At 41.6% G+C, this 21472-nt stretch overlaps 1 protein-coding gene across 1 annotated transcript in view; it reads right to left on the bottom strand.

Annotated features, from left to right (window-relative positions):
- NALCN (sodium leak channel, non-selective) overlaps positions 1-21472 on the bottom strand; it is a 390104-nt gene extending 368632 nt beyond the window's left edge. Inside the window, exons 1-4 of the mRNA XM_045008683.1 lie at positions 21252-21472; positions 17441-17555; positions 6928-7074; positions 5508-5690 (exon numbers count right to left, since the gene is read on the bottom strand). Of these exons, the coding sequence (XP_044864618.1) occupies positions 5508-5690; positions 6928-7035 (291 nt within the window). The 5' untranslated portion in view covers positions 7036-7074; positions 17441-17555; positions 21252-21472. The remainder of the gene's footprint in view (positions 1-5507; positions 5691-6927; positions 7075-17440; positions 17556-21251) is intronic.

The raw sequence follows: 21472 nt of genomic DNA, 5'->3' as shown, positions 1-21472 counted from the left end.
ACAACTCATATAAATAGTAAAAAATAAAAAAGATTTACATACCTCCCTGGTCTACTCAACCTCAGGTATACCTCATCTACAGATTTGGGGCTACAAGGTGTTACCATTATACAAATAAATAAATATATTTGGATGTGTTGCTACATCATGTCATTTTAACCAACAATTCCTCACACACTGTGTCACAGTCCCACCTGTAGCTAGATCTCTCCCTCTCCCTCTAACTGACAAGGCTCCCTTCTACCGGAAACCCTGCTCCAGGCTACCATCACATGATGACTGGTCACTTTACCCATCCACTAGCCCAAGCCCAACCCTTCACCTGGGAGATGGACAACTAGGCACAGATGGTCTTGGGCAGCAGCAAAATCTAATGTGGCCTAAGTAAGAACCTGTTAAACACAGTGTAAGACATTTAGATACATGAGAAATAGAGGGTTAGGCATTTCCACATTTGGAACCTCCTCATCAAAGGAGTATCTGTTTCGGTTGCAGCTAGCATGAGAAAAAAGGGTTTATATCCTTCCGACAAAAATAATTACCCCTTTTTAAACATTCATTAAATCCCACCTTAAACTTTTCACTAAATAAATAAAATAAACCTGTGCTTCAGTACCAAAATATCATGAGGTCTCTGATTTAAATACTTTACTTCAGCCAAGTAGAGCCATATTTTTCATTTAAAGCTTCTGTTTTTGAGAGAGGAAAAAAATCCCAATTTGGATGCCCTAAAATAAGTATCTTTTGAGATTTTTTTGGCAGATATTCTTGACTAGCCGAATCTGTGCAGCTCTCCTTGTTAGTTGAATGTGGCCCTTGATGGGAAATTGACAAGGACAAGCACTCAGATGTACAGCAGCCTGCTAATTTTCACCTTTTGGGAAAGAATAAATATTAACTGAAGAAAGTCCAGTAGGGAATTATGTAAGTATTTACTGGTGCTTACAGTTTAAACTGAAAAAATGAGTTCTCCCTATAGAGAATAAATTCCACAAGTCCTTTTAAGAGATTGAGTTCTTTATGTAGGTAGATTATACTGCATGATGGACTTCTCCAATGTGTTGGAGGAAATTATTTTCACCACAGGACATAACAATTCATGGGTAGGCCTTAAATACAACTTCAAAGCAGATCTCTCTTGTACCATGACAACTGAAGTGTCTTTTTCCTATGCCTTACTCCAAGCACAATCGCCACATGCTTCCCCCAGCACAACCACCAATCCCAGTGTTTGCCATCTACCAAAGAACCAGAAGCAAAAGCATTCCCACATCCCACTATGGGATTAACAGTGGAAGGCAGAAAAAGTAGGATGGGAAGCAGTTCTGGCTTCTGGGAATAAGAGTGATAGGCACTAGGGAAGTGTCTCTGTAGAGGTTGACTATGAAGGGATTTTGAGAGGTAGTGGCTCAGTTGATATGGAGTAAAGGGAAAAGCAGAAATGGCCAGATACAATGAGAGTATGGTGAAAAAAAATTGAAAATTTTTGCAATAAGTTTCCCCATTTTTGACCAACTATGTACAACACACCTTCTTCAAGCTTGCACTCATCCAAGTTTTGAATCTCACTCTGGTTTTATGGCAAATTACCTTGGGAACCTCTTCATACTGTGTGATCATGGCTTCCCACGACAGCTTCAGTTAAACTCACATATACATGATACAGAACTTTGTCAGTGACAAGCAACAAGTGCAGAGCTCCCTTGCCCAACCAGTCAGGATGACTGTTAACCTCAATACCTCCAGAACCAAACCATAGGCTGGTTTCACCAAGGCAGTCCAAATAAAGCACAAACGCTTGAATAAGGTTCCACATCCCTTTCCTCTGGGCAAAGAAGATACCAAAGGCTCAAAGTAATAAAAAATGCTTAGAAACAGAGACTTTCCCACTTTCTTCAAGCTAAGGGGGGAGAGGACAGAGACATCATCCCCTCTTTCCCCAGCACATCCATGGGTAGGCCTCCATAAAGCTCTTGCCTGAGGGTAAAGGATTATTTGTGCAACAAGCAGTAACTAATGCTCTAGGGAAAACGTTTCAGGCACACAGACAAAAGCCCTGAGGCTGCTTTATGGAGAGAAAACACACGTTACACTCTCAGACACAGCAGAGCAAGGCTCCCTCTGAGCATGGCATCATCTGACACTAAAAACATAATACTGTATAATAACCAAGTTCTCTTCTGACTCTTGCCAACTTGTCTCTCCATTTGTTTACTCAGCCCTAATGAAAATTTAAAATGAAAAACACTTTATATGGATTTCATAATCTCAAGCATCAAATCCAGGGGCTTCTATCTGAGACATTCATTGCGAAGTGCTGTCACAACTTTTTAAGTTGGTAGCTTTATCAGAATGTTAATACAGTACACAAACATTTTCAACAACAAAACCATACAGTCTGAACAATCAAAAAAGCAAGTTCTCTGTGGTGACTGGACGATTGTGGTTAAACATTATCACCAGGTATGTAAGTGCTAAGCACTGTAAGAATTGAATACACTATGTCATCCTAAAAAGGACCTTTGTTTTAACCATGTTATACAGATGACAAGTTCTACTTTTGAATTACTATGCTTACAGGACTATTTTCCATATGTTGCAACTCTTCCTTTAGGAACGTAGAACGTGTGCAAAAAGTGTTGATACTGAACATTAATATTTTCAACCCTCTGAATGGTTTTCTAAAAGATCTTATTTTCCATTTTCTAAAGCGCTAGGTGTATTTGACACATGCCTGTACCGCAGCTCAATTTAATAGACATCTGTTAACACAATTTATGAATTATTCTTACAAAACATACTGATGTGGTTAAGTCACACACTCCACAAATTCGTGAGCATGTTAGAAAACAGAATGTGCAATATGTAAAAATCATTAAAATAAATGATTAATGTACATAGGTCCCGTACAAATACTGAAATATGGAAACTTTTATATCTATAAAATATAGTGAATTTGTAAAAGTAAAGCTTTGTGATAACAAACTTAACCTCTATATTAAAATTTTGATAAGTTTATTTTTAATTATATTTGATTTTTCATGACTAATAATATATGAAATACTTGGCTCATGATTAAGGAAACATTTTCTCTATAGCCAACACTAACTGGGTAACTTATTTCATGAAGTAATTAATCAACAACTAATTTTTAACTTCATTAAAAATGTTCAGTTCTTCAGGGCTGATTTCAATATCTGTGTCTTTCTGCAGCTGAGCATGTCTGTGTGTGTGTGTGTGTGTGCTGAAGGAGGCTTGAGGGCCTGGCTCAGCAGGGCAGTGTAAGGTAACCCAAACTGGTGAAACTGGTGGGCTCAGTGGTACCCCAGTATATCAGGTGGCACCTCGGAAGGGGTGGGGGGGTAACCCGTCACAGTGATATATCTTGATTTAATAAGGCTTTTGACAGTCTTAGATGACATTCTCATAAACGAGAGAAATGTGGTCTAGATAAAATTACTATCAAGTGGGTGCAAAACTGATTGAAAGAGCATACCCCAGGAGTATGCTGTTAAACTAGGAACGCATATCAAGTGGGGTCCTGCAGGGATCTGTCCTGGGTCAAGTACTATTCAATATTTTCGTTAATGATTTGGATAATGGAGTGGAGAGTATGTTTATAAAATCTGCAGATGACACCAACCTGGGAACGGTGGCTAGCACTTTGGAAGAAAGCATTAGAATTCAAAATGACCTTAACAGATTGGAGAATTGGTCTGAATCCAACAAGATGAAATTCAATAAAGACAGGTGTGAGGTACTATGATTGTGAAGGAAAAAAAAATCAAATGTACAAATACAAAATGAGGAATAACTGCCTACGGGGCAGTACTGCTGAAAAAGTTCTGGTGGTTATAGTGGATCATAAACTAAATGAGTCAACAATGTGATGCAGTTGCAAAAAAGGCTAGTATAATTCTGGGGTACATTAACAGGAGCATCATACATAAGATACAGGAAGTAACAGAGGACAAACTGGAGAGAGTCCAGAGGAGAGCAAGAATAATGATAAAAGGTTTAGAAAACTTTACCTATGAGGAAAGGTTAAAAAATGGGCAGGTTTAGTCTTGAGAAAAGAAGACTAATAGAAGAACTGATAAAAGACTTCAAAATATATTAAGGACTTTTATAATGAGGACTGTGATCAATTGTTCTCCATGTCCACTGATTAGATATTAGGAAAATCTTTCTACCTATAAGGATAGTTAAGTACTGGTGTAGGCTTCCAAGGAAGATTGTGGAATCCCCATTATTGGAGGTTTTTAAGAAGAGGTTGGACAAACACCTGTCAGGGATGGTCTAGGTACAACTGATCCTGTCTCAGCACAGGGGGGTGCACTAGATGACCTCTGCTCAATATTTCTATGATTATTGTAGGGCTGCTGGCCTGTTTCCCCATCCCAAGAAGAATTAAACACCACACCCAGATCTCTTTCAGGCCCTTTCCCTTACCTCAGGGCAGGGAGTATTAATTCAAACAAAAAATGCCCATAGTAACTCAAAACAGTGCTATCCCTTGACCAACACAGGCTGCACAGACCTTACATTCTGTGCTGCTCTCTGCTCCACAGCCAGTCACAGGATCCAACCTATGTCCTGCAGCAATCCTTCCAAGTGAGTTCTGTCAACCCTTAATAGGCATCACCTGATCTCTTTCCAGTTTAAAGGGACAGACCACCATGTTACAATTACCAAATCCTAAGGCCCATAAAATACTGACATAACTACACTACTTATTTTTTAAAGCCACATACTATTGTTTTGTTTACTTTTAGTCTATATGACACCACAATGATTCCCTCACCCCACATTATCTACAGATTTGGCAGTTTCATTCTCTGTATTTAAACTGAAATTGTGTGTTTAAACAGAAGGCTGGAATAAAATCAGGGAAATGAATGCCATAAAGGGATGAATAGCCTATACATTTATGGAAATCTCGGCAGATTTATGTTTTCCAGTACCCTAAATAATTATCTAGTCAGGTACAATTAGACTATCCCAGAATCATTAACAAAACTGCTCAATAGTAAAAGGGTTTGTATACCAAAGTGTTGATAAGAAGAAAACAAAAATCAGCAGAGAACCATAACATCTCTCACTTAGATTGCAATTTTTATGTAAGCTAAGTGAGATATTCATCTTATTTTAGTCAAACAACTGCCTAATGTAGATAAAATAAAACACTTATTTGACACTAAATATTTTCATAAAACTCCTATTGATATATATGTGGGCCTTAGAATAATATTTTCTTCTTGCATTCTTGGAACTAAAAATGATTGCTCAGATCATCCAGTGAAACTTGCTACTTGTTAATAGGAAATACTGAATAAATGTATCAGCATTATAATACCATTTTTGAAGATTAAATATTAAGATTAAATAAAACTTCCATCTAGAAAAGAACTGAAGTGGAAAAGGTTCTAAAATAGTTAAAACTTCAGTAGAACAGATTCAAATACGTTTCTCTGTGTAAATGATAAAAATGTTATTAAAAAGCTCACCTTGACTATCCCACGGATATGCATTTTTGCTATCATCTCTGCAGTGTAGAGAAACATCAATAAAGTATCTAGAGCAAATGTCAAATATTGAAGAGGTGGATAATGCTCAAAGGTCTTTGGGGTGTTCATACAAACAGAAATAACACTGATGATGGCGCAGATGCGTAGCAAAGAGTGAACCCACTGAAAAATGAAGGGTTACAACTTAGTTTTGATTTTACAAAATAGAGTACGTATATGATGTCTATAACTCATCTTGACATCATTTCATAAAAGTTTTTTCAAATGTTATGGTCCAGATTTTTATGGTCCCCCCCCCACAAAAAAACCAGACATTTCAGATTCTATTTAAAAAAACAACATACAATAAGTGATTTTGTTCATTAAGGGGTCATGTAATCTAATGGACTGAGCACTGTTTCAATCTCTGTGTATTGAGGAATGTGTGTCAATAATATTACATTTTATATTTCTGTAATTAATCTTTGACTTTGTTACAACAGTCAATGGTGATATTCTATTAAAATTAGTGTAAAGTATCAGAGGGGTAGCCGTGTTTGGATCTGAAAAAGTAGCAAAGAGTCCTGTGGCACCTTATAAACTAACAGACATTTTGGAGCATGAGCTTTCGTGGGTGAATACCCCTTGCATCCAACGAAGTGGGTATTCACCCACGAAAGCTCATGCTCCAAAACGTCTGTTAGTCTATAAGGTGCCACAAGACTCTTTGCTGCTTTTATTAAAATTAGTATGAGTAATTAATGAATGAGTGTTCTCTTGTGAATGATTTCAGTGCTAAAACACTGAAGCACAGCTGAAGTGCTCTAGCATCCATACTGCAAACGAGATGACAGTTTTCTAACATAAAAGGAACACCAATGTAACCATGGTATATATTAATTTATTTCAGATTATTTATTTTCCCAAGGATATGGGGACAGTTTTTGAAGTGGATTAAAATGACTGACCTAAACAGCATTCTTACGTCAACAAAGAAGGTGAACCAGGATCTGAGAGATCAACACTTTCCAAATATTAACCGTCCTCCTCAAAAGTAAAAGAACCTCTCTCAAGATTGTCTTTGTGACCTCGTTTTATAAATTTGGCTTTCAATTTAAATCAAGCAGTGCTGGCAATCTAAGGTAGCTGAAAGGTGGGGCGAGGGGATAAAAATCCATGAATAAATTACTTGATAATTATTGTTTCACCATCCTCAACACTCTCCAACAACTGATGGAAAAAGTATTGAATAAAAATTGGAAATATTACCTGATTGACTAGCAACTGTAACCAGTTCATTACTTCTGACTAAAATCTACTTGTTTCAGCATCTTTCTTAAGTTTCATAGAAGTGAAATTATTTTAACTGTAAAATGTAATATTTAACTTGTAATTGGTAATTAGTAAGAAATAAACTTACTGGCTTGTTAATCCACAGGATATCTGCATTGTCTGACAAAGATTCATCAGGGCCAAAGTCTGTAACAGGCTGAGCTTCCACACGTGAGCTTTGTTTCCGTTTGAGCATCCTGAAGTTAACTTTGGTTATCTATAACAGTGAAGCCCCCTTGGAAAGAAAAGAAACAAATTTATTAAACAACCCGTTCAAAAAACCCTGTTTGAATAGCTTTGTTAAACAGAAAACCAGGCTGCTCTTGCATAAAACACTGAAAGTGAATCAGCTCAGATGGTTTTACACAGAAATAGGCAACTGTAATAATTTTAAAAATCCTAGCAGGGCAAATAGACAATTACTAGTTTTGCTCCCGTATGCAAGGAAGAATATTGTTCCATGCATAGGCTTAAACCAAAGTTTGATAGGGTTGATCTGACTCCTATTGAAGTTAATGCCGACGCTCCCATTGACTTCACTGGAGCAGTAGGATCAAGCCCTATAAGTAACAGGCTAGCAGGGGGAGTTAATTGGCTGAGACAGATGTTCCCATTCCTTATTGGGACTTATTACTATTGTTCTTCTGTCTATAATTGGTATTTGTTTAATCTTTCTTTTTGTATATACAATTTCCTACTCACCTGTCAGCCAGTCACTCAGTCCATTCCTGTCCATGTGTATGGACAGATGTAGGCATTGGGGAGGGATCTCCCACTTGTGCAAGGTTAGGGACAATCAGAAGCCCCCCGTTTAGAAGAGCACAGAGACTGGCTCATTTGAACAACTCAGGGATGTGAAACGCCTTCAGTGGGTTGGGAAGTGGGGAAAAGAGCCCTGACTTTCCCACATATCCTACACAGTGGCCCACAGGCCTCGATGAACACAAAGGGTACGTCTTCACTACCAGCCGTATCAGCGGGTAGCAATCGATTTCTCGGGGATCAATATATCGTGTCTTATCTAGATGCGATATATCGATCCCCGAACGCGCTCACGTCGACTCCGTAACTCCACCAACGCGAACGTCGGTAGCGGAGTCGACACGGGGAGCCGCAGACGTCGATCCTGCGCCGTGAGGATGGTAAGTAATTCGATATCAGATACTTCGACTTCAGCTACGTTATTCACATAGCTGAAGTTGCATATCTTATATCAATTTTCCCCCATAGTGTAGACCTGCCCAAAGAGAGGTGCTAGCTGCGCCATCCCAAGGGAGAGTATAACCTGAACAACCGGGAGCTCAGGGAAGGAACTGTGCCTTCCTAAAACAATCCCTCCTGGATATCCCCAGAAGCTGGATGGTGCAATCCAGTGCCTGAACCAGGACATGTGATTTGTACAGAATGACCCTATGTTCCAACATAGAAATAATTGAAGATATACCAATCTCCTAGAACTGGAAGGGACCTTGGAAGGTCATCAAGTCCAGCCCCCTGCCTTCACTAGCAGGACCAATTTTTGCCCCAGATTCCTAAGTGGCCCCCTCAAGGATTGAACTCACAACCCTGGGTTTAGCAGGCCAATGCTCAAACCACTGAGCTATCCCTCCCCCCTGGCTAGCAGGCACCATATAGCATGGTAATGAGCACAGTGTAAATAATTGCTAGATTTGATTGGCAAGCTGAGGTGGGTTCCAAGTCGATGTAAATATCTGCACATGTGGGACCATACAGCTGCTTCACCAACCAGTTCATTACTCCACATCCAAATATTGTTTATGAAACAAGGGTAATATAAAAACAAACATGAAGGCTAACTTCTGCCAGCCTTATTCACATTGAATGGGTAGCACTGGCATGGGTGAGGCTGACAGAACCTATCACTAAAAATATTATAACCTTAAACACTTTATTTTTGTAGTAAATAAAGACCACTATATGTGTACATGAGGTTGTAGTTTTACATTCCCTTAAGCTTCCTCTATCCCTTTCTCACTTCCATTTCCTTCCTATCCCTTATTCCTCATTTCCTTATTCTCCTTATATGCCAGCTTTTTCATGCTTGCTTTGCATCCTTCCTGATCCTGCCTTTTCATAATTATTTCCCAGCTCACCATATTTAAAATACAATAGTGAATTCCCCAAAACTAGAGGCTGTCTTGACAGGTTTTGATGTCATGTGGCATTGCAGCATCTCATGCTGCATACATGTAGCACAGCAATGAGAAATGTAACTGAAAGGGTGTCATGTTTCTTTAGAAATGCCTGTACTGTGAGAGGATATACTATCAAAGGGCTTGAGTCTACAGTGCTTGTTAATGCAAAATTCCCATTGAGTGTAATGGAGTTCTCAGCAGAAACTGCAAAAATTTTCCAATCCCTCCGCAGAAGAAAAATCCACATTATGAAAATATATCTCGCTAATGTGGCCTTTAGTAACTTGTTATTTAAATTCTAAATTTGTAATTATGATTTTATTAATAATGTTAACCCTTCCCAGCAATGACTGAGATACCGATCTTGCTAACCTGTCAAGAAAATAATTATAATAGATTTTCAGACCAGATTCAATAAAGTCATTAGGAAATAATACTCAGGAAATACAATGCATTAACCAGGGAGCTACTATTGAAATCATTTCATAAATGCTAAAGGACAAGCTGTGTATGTTTTAAAGCAGAAGGTAAATTAATTATAGCTAGTTAAAAATAAAACTTTAACAGATTTCTTCATTCAACATGGTATGAATAAGTAGAAAAATTGGCAGTATTTTATAACAAAATTTTTATCTGTCTGGTTGTCCACTGATTATTTTCCCTACTAAACTGATATGAACATATAAAAGGTCATGAACTGTAGATGTCAACAATGGTTTTAGTTCATCAAGCTCACCAAGTGGTGGCCAAATGTCATGACCAAACAGATCACGCATATTATTTTTAAACTGTGGTCACGAATCAACAAAGCAGAGAATCCAGAAATCCAGAGGGAAAAAAATCTTCAAAATACAAGTTCTCCTATTTTACAATTTGAATGAGCCTGAGTTCCCTTGGGAAAGACACTGATAATCTGGAAATGGCCTTTAGCAAGTCCTGGCAGAGCTCTCTTGCAATTCATCTGTTATTATTTATTTATTTTTGCTGGAACCACAGAGGGTTTTTTTGTTTGTTTTAAAGCAGGTAAAGACTGGGGCAGCCTGCACACTCGGCTGCACATCAGGATGCTAGAGCAGGAATTGTGGCTCCTGAAACACCATCCTTCTGCAGCTCCCTCTGGCATAGTTCCACACCACAGCCCAGGGAGGGTAGATTCTAACATACACAATCTTATGCTTTCTTTTGGTCACATAATGAAATTAGCATGGAAGACTTAATCCAGACCCCAGCGAATATTTCTGTCTCCAAAGTTTGTACAAATATTGGGTGTGGGTGTATTCTGGAGTAAAAAATGGGTTTAATAAGGAAAAGATTGCTTCCTTTGGCTGTGTCCATTCACCTTGCTTTGTTTTTTCTCTTTAGAGTAACACCAACAATCAAAATTCACAGCACTTACACAGACTGCTACTGCTTCTTATGTAGGAATGTGCTCTTTCATCTTTGCTTTTAATTTTAAATATGCCTTTTGCTTTGTTACTTTATTTTTAGAAGCAAAGACACAAAATGAAAGAATGCTGCTTAGACAAGGAGCCCATCAGCTCTGTTAGCTCAGCCTTTTGTTCATTCACTCTCCCTGAGCCAGTACCTAAATCAAAGAAAATTAAAATCACAGAACGATTATCCTGATACCATCTTGGAACAAAAAGTTCAAGACAATAGTCTTGATTCATCACCATTATACCAGATTTACAAAGTCTGCTGAAATGGAGTTACCAGCTGCATGCCAATGTGAACAAAGAGATGGTTAGAGCCAGGCCCCATAAAGCATTTGTTGTGAATTTGCAATACATATAGTATTCTGCTTCAGCAATCTCTGTAACAAAAATAAATGCGCTCCTATGGAACACTAATAGAGAATGAAGGTGTAGATGATCATTGATAAATAGAACATTTATTTTTGGTTTCATTTTTAATTCTGTATAACTTATATTGAGTTAAAAATCAGGCCAAAAAAACCCATCATGATTTTGATATTATAGCCCAAGTTCTATAAAATTTACTCTCCTTAAAAAAAAACCCTAATTTGCTGTAGGAGGAAAATATCCAACAGAAGACAGCACTTCACCTCACACTGTCAATAATACCAATAACTGTAAAAATTATTTGTTAGTTCCACATGTTCTGTTAACTATGTAAAGGGGAAGAGGGCATACCATGAGTTACCGATGAGAGAAATATACCACTGTGGCTGATGAAACCAGGTGACAGCTAGTTTTGAAGAAAATGTGTTGTTGGTTTTTTTATATACCTCCATGGAATACTTTATTGGCGACTACCCTGTTTTTTTCATCTGAAGCAAAGTCTAAAAAACCCCTTATCTTTTCTCCCTTATTTTTCAACGTGGCATATTGTTAAGTATGTTAAGTGTTCATATTGTTAAGTATTCGGTTTTGTACTGAAGCTAGACAGGGTCCCTTCTCCCAACAAGACAAAGTTTGCTTTTCCCTCCTCTTTCACAATAAAGGAAATATCACAACCAAATCTCCTAAAATCACAATTAGATTAACACTTTGCAGATCGTTTGGCTACCAGCTGCAAAGAATAGTTGGTGATGTCTTCTGTCTTCTAGCAGGGCTTCAGGACTCATAGGCCAAATAGCAAGAATCAACACCACCCTTCTCAGATTTGGGGAGGAATTCCTCTGCTATAATAACATAATTCTCCAAAGTACTGTGTGACGTTGCACTCCATATGTTTTATAGAAATATGTTTATAAGTGTGAATATAATGTAACTGGAATATGCTAAAAGACCTTACAAAAGGTCTCTTGTAAGGTATCATTACAAAGCTTATAATCTACTGAGTGTGTTCATCCTATTTGTATGAATGTATCATTCTTGTTTCTGAAGCTAGAAATATGAAGTATTACTCTGAAGTCCTATTGTAACTATGCGAAGTGTGGACCACTAATGGTGGTTTAGAATCTTGATGGCTCCAATTAACCAGGACAATTGGTTGTAAATGGTTCTGTTTACTTGTAAGCTTTCCTGTGTTCGTGTGAGTCAGGCCGGAAAGAATGGACGATGGGGGCTCACAGGACTTGTGACCATGTCACCTGGTACTGGAATCCATCTTAAACCTGGAGCTTTTCCATTTAGAAGGAGGGGTGGGGACCCAGTGAGACAAAAGAGTCACGCCTTCTGCCAAAGATATAAAAGGGGGTGGAACAGAACAAAGGGGGCTGCAGTCATGAGAAAACCCCTAATTACCACCTGAGCTGGAACTAATAAGAACAGTACCAAGGTAAAGGATTGGGCCCAAACTAGGAAGGAGTCTAGTCTGTAAAAGAAGCTTATTGGAACATCTCTGAGGCCTGGTCTACACTACACGTTTAAACCGGTTTTAGGAGCGTTAAACCGATTCAACGCCACACCCATCCACACTAAGAGGCCCTTTATATCGATATAAAGGGCTCTTTAAACCGGTTTCTGTACTCCTCCCCAACGAGAGGAGTAGCGCTAATATCGGTATTGCCATATCGGATTAGGGTTAGTGTGGCCGCAAATCGACGGTATTGGCCTCCGGGCGGTATCCCACAGTGCACCACTGACCGCTCTGGACAGCAATCTGAACTCGGATGCACTGGCCAGGTAGACAGGAAAAGCCCCACGAACTTTTGAATATCATTTCCTGTTTGCCCAGCGCGGAGCTCCGATCAGCACGGCTGGCAATGCAGTCCGAAAACAAAATCCAAAAAGAGCTCCAGCATGGACCGTACGGATGTGATCGCTGTATGGGCAGGCAAATCTGTTCTATCAGACTCCGCTACAGAAGACGAAAGTCCAAAGTATTTTAAAAAAATCTCCAGACAGACGTCATAGCAGAGACTCAGCTGCTGCGTGACAAGCGTAACGGAAAGCCAAAGAATCAAATGGACGCTCATGGAGGGAGGGTGGGAGGGGGGACTGAGGACGCAAGCTATCCCACAGTTCCTGCAGTCTCCGAAAAGCATTTGCATTCTTGGCTGAGCTCCCAATACCTGTAGGGTCAAACACATTGTCCGCGGTGGTTCAGGGCATAGCTCGTCAATGTACCCCCACCCCCCACCCCCAGAAGGAAAAGGGAAAAAATCATCTCTTGACTCTTTTAAATGTCACCCTATGTGTACTGAATGCTGCTGGTAGACGCGATGCTGCGGCACTGTACTGTAGCATCCTTGCCCCCCCTCCTTGGTGGCTGATGGTACAATATGGCTGATATCTGTCGTCATCATCAGCTTTGTGGCAGATGGTGTAGTGCAATAGGACTGCTATCCGTCCTCGTCATCAGCCCATGAGTGCTTCTGACTGGCCTCCCGGTCATTCCCAGTAGACGGTACAGAACGGCTGGTAACCGTCTTCATCATAGCAACAGGGGGCTGAGCTCCATCAGCCCCCGCCCTTCATGTGTAAAGAAAAGATTCTGTACTGCCTGGACTATCATAGCAGCGGGATGCTGGGCTCCTCTCCCCCACACTGCTTAATGTCCTGTCTGGACTATCATAGCAGCTGGAGGCTGCCTTCCCCTCATTTCATTTCACTAACAAGTCACTGTTTCTTATTCCTGCATTCTTTATTACTTCAGCACACAAATGGGGGGACACTGCAATGGTAGCCCAGGAAGGCTGGGGGAGGAGGGAAGCAACAGGTGGGGTTGTTGCAGGAGTACCCCCTGTGAATGGCATGCAGCTCATCATTCCTGCATGATCTGACACGGAGCGGCTGTGCTCTCTAGTTCTCTGATACACTGGATCTCTAGTACACTTGCCCCATATTCTAGGCAGGACTGATTCTATTTTTAGATACCATAAAGGAGGGATTGACTCGGGGAGTCATTCCCATTTTTGTCTTTTGCGCCCCCGGCTGATCTCAGTCAGGGGCACCTATGACAGCAGCAGAAGGTATAGTGCAATAGGACTGGTAACCGTCATCTCATTGCCAATTTACAATGGCATGGTAGACGGTACAGAACAGCTGCTAACCATCTCTGCTGTCATGCAAAAGCAAATGAATGCTGCTGTGTAGCGCTGCTGAATTGCCTCTGTCCGCGGCATCTAGTACACATACGGTGACAGTGACAAAAGGCAAAACAGGCTCCATGGTTGCCACGCTATGGCGTCTGCCAGGGCAATCCAGGGAAAAAGGGCGCGAAATGATTGTCTGCCGTTGCTTTCCCGAAAGATGGAATGACTGACGACATTTACCCAGAACCACCCGCGACAATGATTTTTGCCCCATCAGGCACTGGGATCTCAACCCAGAATTCCAAGGGGCGGGGGAGACTGCGGGAACTATGGGATAGCTACGGAATAGCTACCCACAGTGCAACGCTCCAGAAATCGACGCCAGCCTCGGACTGTGGACGCACACCACCGAATTAATGTGCTTAGTGTGGCCGCGTTCACTCGATTTTATACAATCTGTTTTACTAAACCAATTTATGTAAATTCGGAATAATCCCGTAGTGTAGACATACCCTGAGGGTGAAATTATTTTGCTTGGTAACTTACTTTGTTCTGTCTGTTATTACTTGGAACCACTTAAATCCTACTTTTTATACTTAATAAAATCACTTTTGTTTATTAACCCAGAGTACGTGATTAATAGCTGGGAGAGCAAACAGCTGTGCATATCTCTCTATCAGTATTATAGAGGGTGGACAATTTATGAGTTTATCCTGTATAAGCTTTATATAGAGTAAAACAGATTTGGGGTTTGGATCCCATTGGAAGCTGGGCGTCTGGATGCTGGAGATAGGTGACTTGCTGAGCAGTTTTTGGTTAAAGTCTGCAGCTTTGGGGGCCTGGACCAGACCTGGGTCTGTGTTGCAGCAGGCTAGCGTATCTGGCTCAACAAGGCAGGGTTCTGGAGTCCCAAGCTGGCAGTGGAAAATGGGCTCAGAGGTAATTCCAGCACGTCAGGTGACAGTTCCAAGGGGGTCTCTGACCAAACCCGTCACATACTGTTAAAACCTTTAATCTGTAAATAGACCGATGACCAGACTTTGGTCTTTGAATGTTTCATGGGTCTTGTCTTGTCAATGGCTTAGGATAGTACTCATAGATTATTCATCTCCTAAATATACCTCCTCCATAACAGGATGGCACAGCCATAGCCAGCAGACAACTGAACATAAACTTTCTATAGGCTGAGTCATTGTAAATACCATAACCAACCCATTACCAGTACTTTATAGCCTCATGTCTCAATTCCTTTCACTAGATGCCCTCAAACATTGAAGGGATATGATATTGGAGCACCAAACCCGCAGTGTTGTGTTGTTGTTATGAAATCAGCATGTTGATTTTAAACACAATTGTTTTTGTATGTTTTTGTTTTCCACGGAATGTATCATATTTCCATTAGAAATGGGATCTAGAATCTTGATCAGGGGTTCTCAAACTGGGGGTAGCGACCCCTCAGGGGTAACGAGGTTACTACATGGGGTGGTCGCAAGCTGTCAGCCTCCACCCCAAACCCCGCTTCATCTCCAGCATTTATAATACTGTTAAATATAAAAAAAGTGTTTTTTATTTATAAGAGGGGGGTCGCACTCAGAGGCTTGCCGTGTGAAAGGGGTCACCAATACAAAAGTGTGAGAACCACTGGTCTTGATCATAACTCCCTAACATGAGTCAATTCGCAGCTTTCCAAATCTTGCAGTCAAAAGCACTTTATCTTGCCATTGGTCTTCAATCGCCCTTTGACCAAAAATTCCACAAATACCTCCTACCTACATACACAGGGAAAATTTAGGTACTCTAAGAAATACCACTAAGTGGTAATGCTGACATGTGCACCACTGTGTGTGAGTGTGTGTCCTTGCCATATGTTACGAATATATTTATATATTTATTGGCTACATTGTTGCAAACTTTCCTTTCGGATGCAGACCCTGCCATCATTATCCATGCCTCAAGATTAAACTATTGCAATATGCTGTCTGTGGGGCTACACCTTAAAATCATTCAGCGACTGAAGCTGGTGCAGAACATAGTGACTTGCTTATTGAGCCTCTTGATCTTATGGAGTCTTGCTGGGAGCATGTGACACCAGTACTCTGGGATCTGCCCCAGCTTCCTATTGCGCTCTGGATGGAAGTTGTTGGGTATGACCTATAAACCCAATGGCCTAGGACCTGCCTACCTGAAGGATTGCCATGCTGTAATACCACAGCGGCAATCAGTAGCGGCATCCAGGCTGGATCTCACTCATTAGAGGAGAGGAGGTGGATGGCAAAGCATTCCCTATGAAAGTCCAGAATGCTGGAGCTTATCTCCCTCCTTTATCCAAAACAGATCAAATTTGGTGACCTTGTGGGCACGCTGCAAAAGACATCTGTTTGAGGGGGCTTCTGGAGACGACTACGGGTGTGCTTACCAGAACAATGGAGTGGAGGAAAGGAGCATTTTCGTAGGCGGCTTTCTGGCTGGCAGAGTGCCTGTTTGAATTATTATTTTAATGCTACTAGGGTTTTGTTGTATTACTAATTATGTGTTAAGGCATCTAGAGCCTTGCATACACATCTTTTTGTTATTTAAATTGCAATACATTTTAAAAATAAAATAAATAGTGATTATTTTCTTTTATAATTATTATATTTTTATATATATTAAGGATTCTTAAAAGAAATCATTCTCCTCCTCCACACCCCTTTCCAGCCTTTAGTGCACAAAGCAACAAACACCTACAACCTTAAAAATCAAAATTTTGAAAGAAAAATCAGGAACCTTTTAAGCTTCTGAGGTGTGTGGTGGTGGTGGTGTTTGTTTGTTTGTTCATTTGTTTGTAAATAAATGTGGCATTTAAAACACATTCTTATGACTACAGGAAAAATACTACAGTAGAACCTCAGAGTTAGGAACATCAGAGTTACGAACTGACCAGTCAACCACACACCTCGTTTGGAACCAGAAGTAACCAATCAAGCAGCAGCAGAGACAAGAGAAAAAAAATAAATAAAGGCAAATACAATACTGTACTGTGTTAAGTGTAAACTAATAAAAAAATAAAGGGAAAGCAGAATTTTTCTTCTGCATAGTGGAATTTCAAAGCTGTATTAAGTCAATGTTCAGTTGTAAACCTTTGAAAGAACAACCTTAAAATTTTGTTCAGAGTTACAAACATTTCAGCGTTACGAACAACCTCCATTTCCCAGGCATTTGTATCACTGAGGCTCTAGTGGCACCAAAGGTTGCAGTCATAAGCCTTATTATCCTATCACCGTTTGAGCTCTACCACTCAATATTTGGGAAGACAATAAATTGGACTCATAATCTAGGAAGTGAAGGCCATACTTGTTTGTAAGGACTTGGAGGAATTTCTAGAGAAGAAACATATAAAAGCAGAGGTGGAAAGATGTAGAAGAAAGAAACAAAAATAAAAGTCCAGCACACTGAATCCCAGGCCCCAATTCTCAAAAGGTATTTTCTCCTAACTTGCACTGATTTCAATAGAAGTTAGGTACCTATATACTTTTGAGGATCTGGACTTAACAACATTGTCAATCACAGACAAGGGAGCACTTCCTTCTAGACAATGCCATCAGCAGAATCCAGACACTTCATTTAATGTAGGAAATACTGCGGAAAAGAAAAGAAAAGAAAAGAAAAATAGATTACAAGTGAATGGTGCTACATTTTCATTAAAATGCAGCCAGGGGATTTAATGTATATAATGTATCTGAGGCTGAACTTGCTCTCGTCCCCAAAACTGGGTTTTATATTCAGAACCTACAGCACATTCAAATCCCTGCTTTAGCTAAAGCAAGGGTCGGCAACCTTTCAGAAGTGGTGTGCCGAGTCTTCATTTATTCACTCTAATTTAAGGTTTCGCGTGCCAGCAATACATTTTAACGTTTTTAGAGGGTCTCTTCCTATAAGTCTTTAATATATAACTAAACTATTGTTGTATGTAAAGTAAAGAAGGTTTTTAAAATGTTTAAGAAGCTTCATTTAAAAATTAAATTAAAATGCAGAGCCCCTGGACCGGTGGCCAGGATCTGGGCAGTGTAAGTGCCACTGAAAATCAGCTCGCGTGCCGCCTTCGGCACCTGTGCCATAGGTTGCCTACCCCTGAGCTAAAGCATGTGTGTATTATGTTAGTAAAACTGTAAAGGAAATTTAGTTTGCTTTGTAAACATAACACCTCTATTTGCTTCCTACACACCCCACAAAAATCCCAGGTTTTTTACTGTCTGAACTCCTAAACACCACAAAAAGAACCCAAATAATTTTCAAAAATGATTTTCAAATTATTCTAAAATTCAAAGGTCTATCTCCAAATAAAAGAGAGCAACAGATCTGTTTCCTACCTCTCAAGATCATGATACTTGCATCTCTTGATGAGCTGATGTATTATTATATTATAGTATTATTATTAACTCATGTTTTTAGACATCTTTATCCCCAAAACACTAGACACACACCATTGCTAAGGCAGAGGTGCACCAGAGTACAGGCAGAACATCAAAACTGACCCACTGAGCTTTACAGTGTAGCTTGAGACTATTGTGGAGGTACAGGGTACAAAGCCTTCAGGTCCCAGCATTCACATCATGATAGATTAGAATGAATACCACTTAGCTCAATACAAAGCACTACAAATTAGTACCTGCAATCTCCAGAAGCCGTGCCAGATCAAAACAGACCACTGCTAGGGTAAGCAGCAACCAGAGGTTGCAAATCAAACTCATATATTTCATGCTACAATCTGAATTTTATAGGGCCTTGCCTCAAACTGAAACAAAGCAGAGGCATCAAACAAAGCCCATGTGACAGATCTGACCCATCTGATATATTTATGTGGCCTGCATGATATTCAGATTGTAAAGACCCCAAACTTTCATTTAAAAAGTAAGTTTCTAACCCTGCTGATTGCAAAGAAATCCTTCCAATTATTAACTGAATATAACCAATACAGTGGTTATAATTATTATTTTTATTCCTGTAGTATCTAGGAGAGGGGTTGGCAACCTCTGGATGAACCTGCGGCCAGCACATCCCTCGGCCCATGCCGCTTCCCATCGCTCCCACTGGCCTGGAACGGCGAACCTGGAACGGCGAACCATGGACGCGGCAGGAGTGGGAGCCGCAATCGGCTGAACCTGCGGACGCGGCAGGTAAACAAACTGGCCCGGCCCGCCAGGGTATTTACCCTCGTGAGCCGCGTGTCAGAGGTTGCCGACCCCTGATCTAGGACCTCAGTCATGGCTCAGGACCTCATTGTGCTAGGTGCTTTACAAACACAGAACAAAAAGATGGTCCCTGCTCCAAAAATCTTACAATTTAAGTAGAAGACAAGAGACAGCAGATGGATACAGACAGATGAGGGAGTACAAGGAAACAATGACACAACACTGGTCAGCATAATAGGCAGTAGTCTCAGCACACCAGCAGTCTAACTCTTGTCAAGTTTTGTGCCGCAATGGTAGAGAAGAGATTTGAAGGAAATGAATGAAGTGACAATGCAAGTGTTTACAGAGAGTTCCAGCTAAGTATGAGGAGCAGCATGGCAGAAAGCACGAAGGTGCTTGTCTGAAAATGTAAATGAAAGCGAGCAATGGACACTGGCATTGCAGGCTGATCAGTCAGGAGTCAACACTGCAAAACTGAATGAAGTAGCATGGCGATAGACAGTAAAGGTGTATGCCTGAATGTGCAAACAGCCTGAAACAGCTACTCAGAAAGATGAAAATTTCCTTTCCTTCCATTAATCTGATTGGGCTTTAGAACTGATTCAGCAACAAGGACACTTCAATGTCAACATTATCTATTTCATTTCTGATCACTATAGGGATAGATCAGAACTGGAAGTTGCTGAAAGGAAGGAAATGAAAAGGGAAATAAACAGAGAAGGGAGGATTTAGAAGGCAGAGAAACAAAGGGCAGTGAAATAGCATTTGTCAATATTTTCTCATTGAGAATATTTTCTCACTAAGGACCTCTGAATGCAACAATTGGCATTGAACAATGAACAAATACTAAAAGTATAGTTACTATGTAAAGGCCATAGTATACCCAGGATCCTTTTGCACGTACCCCTTTAGCATCAGTGGGAGATTCACTGTGAAACATAGGGAGTATGTCAAACTAAACTGATACGTCCCTCCACTGACTAGAATGAAAAATGGAATATTTCCCTCTCCAGGCACTGGAAGCCCAGATATAGAGCATTAAATATTTGGCTCGGCAGTCTCTGGGAGCTTCCCCTTAGACAAGCTGATAGTTGGGGTCTCTGTGAGAACAGCACTTGCCATCTGCTCCATTTTGTGCAAACTAGGTGAAGTGCCCACAGGAGGGGCCCCACAAGTAGGGCAGAATTTACACTCCATCCCAAGTGCATCTCCTAACAAACAAAGCAAGCGGCTTCTTTGCCCAAGACACAGATTTCTTTTAAAACACATAAAGCAGAATATTGGTGGAGTTTACCAACATGATTAAAAGGTCGGTATTTTTGTCTTATCGGCAATTATGTAGGAAAGGCCCAAATAGCCCTATGAGCTTCCCCTCACCCTGCCTGTACCTCTGGGCCACATGAAGCTGCAGCTGCTGTAGGCCACAGTCTCCCAGGCGCTGCCAGGCACAGGGAGAGAGGCCTGAGGGGAGCAGCCCTGGGCAAGGTACATCTGCTAACAATGGCTCCTGCTTGATGTTGACAAAAAGCAGGTGACAGGCAGGCGCCAACCCAGGGGTGCTGCCATTTGCAATGGAAACGGGTGGTGGCGACCTGGCTCAAGCACCCATCGGAACCGGCCATCAGCGGCTCTCAGGCAGGCGGTGCCCTCCGGCTCCCTGCCTGCCCCCAGGGCCTGGCCCGCTCCCTGCAGCCCGGGATTCGCTGCACCCTGACTCCCCCCCGCGCTCCCAGCGGGCCGGGCAGGCGCCGAGCGAGAGCCCCTCCCGCCGGCTCCCACATCTGGAAGGGGGGGGGCGGGGGATGCACAGCGGTGCCGCAGCTGGAAGGGAGGGGGAATGTCACGCCCCCGCCTCACCCGGCAGCTCGGAGCGGCCTGGGGACAAGGTCCCGATGCATCATGTGGGATCCGGTCCCTGCGCATCCGCAGCCCGGCCAGGCCTCCTGCCGCCGCCACCATCCAACCATCCATCCGCCCTCCGCCAGCACCGCCTCCCCCCGGCGTCTGGCCCCTGTCCCAAGCCCCCGCGAGAAGAGCAGGGAGTGTCAGGCGCGCCAGCCCCGCGGTATGGAGAGGGGAGAGAAGGGGGAGCCGGGGATCAGCAACACAGCGCAGAAAACAGGTCCCGATGCCACCAACCTACCGCCTGCATCGCCCTTCATGGCGTGCTTGGGAGTATTGGTCTCTGCCCCTCGAGTTTGGGATTTGTTAGGGTTTGTTTGTTTTTAGGTGGTCCTCCCTGCAGCGTCGGTGGTGATGCTGGGGGCTGAATGGAGAAGACGTGACACACGGGGAGGAGGAGGAGGCAGCGGCAGCCGCCCTCTGCAGTTGGTAGATAAGGGCGGTCGGTGCTAGCAGGTTCCT

This window comes from Mauremys mutica, chromosome 1 (assembly GCF_020497125.1).
Source record: "Mauremys mutica isolate MM-2020 ecotype Southern chromosome 1, ASM2049712v1, whole genome shotgun sequence".
Lineage (NCBI taxonomy): Eukaryota > Metazoa > Chordata > Testudines > Geoemydidae > Mauremys > Mauremys mutica.
The sequence above is the reverse complement of the archived record's forward strand: the minus strand, read 5'-3'. Positions and strand labels throughout refer to the sequence as shown.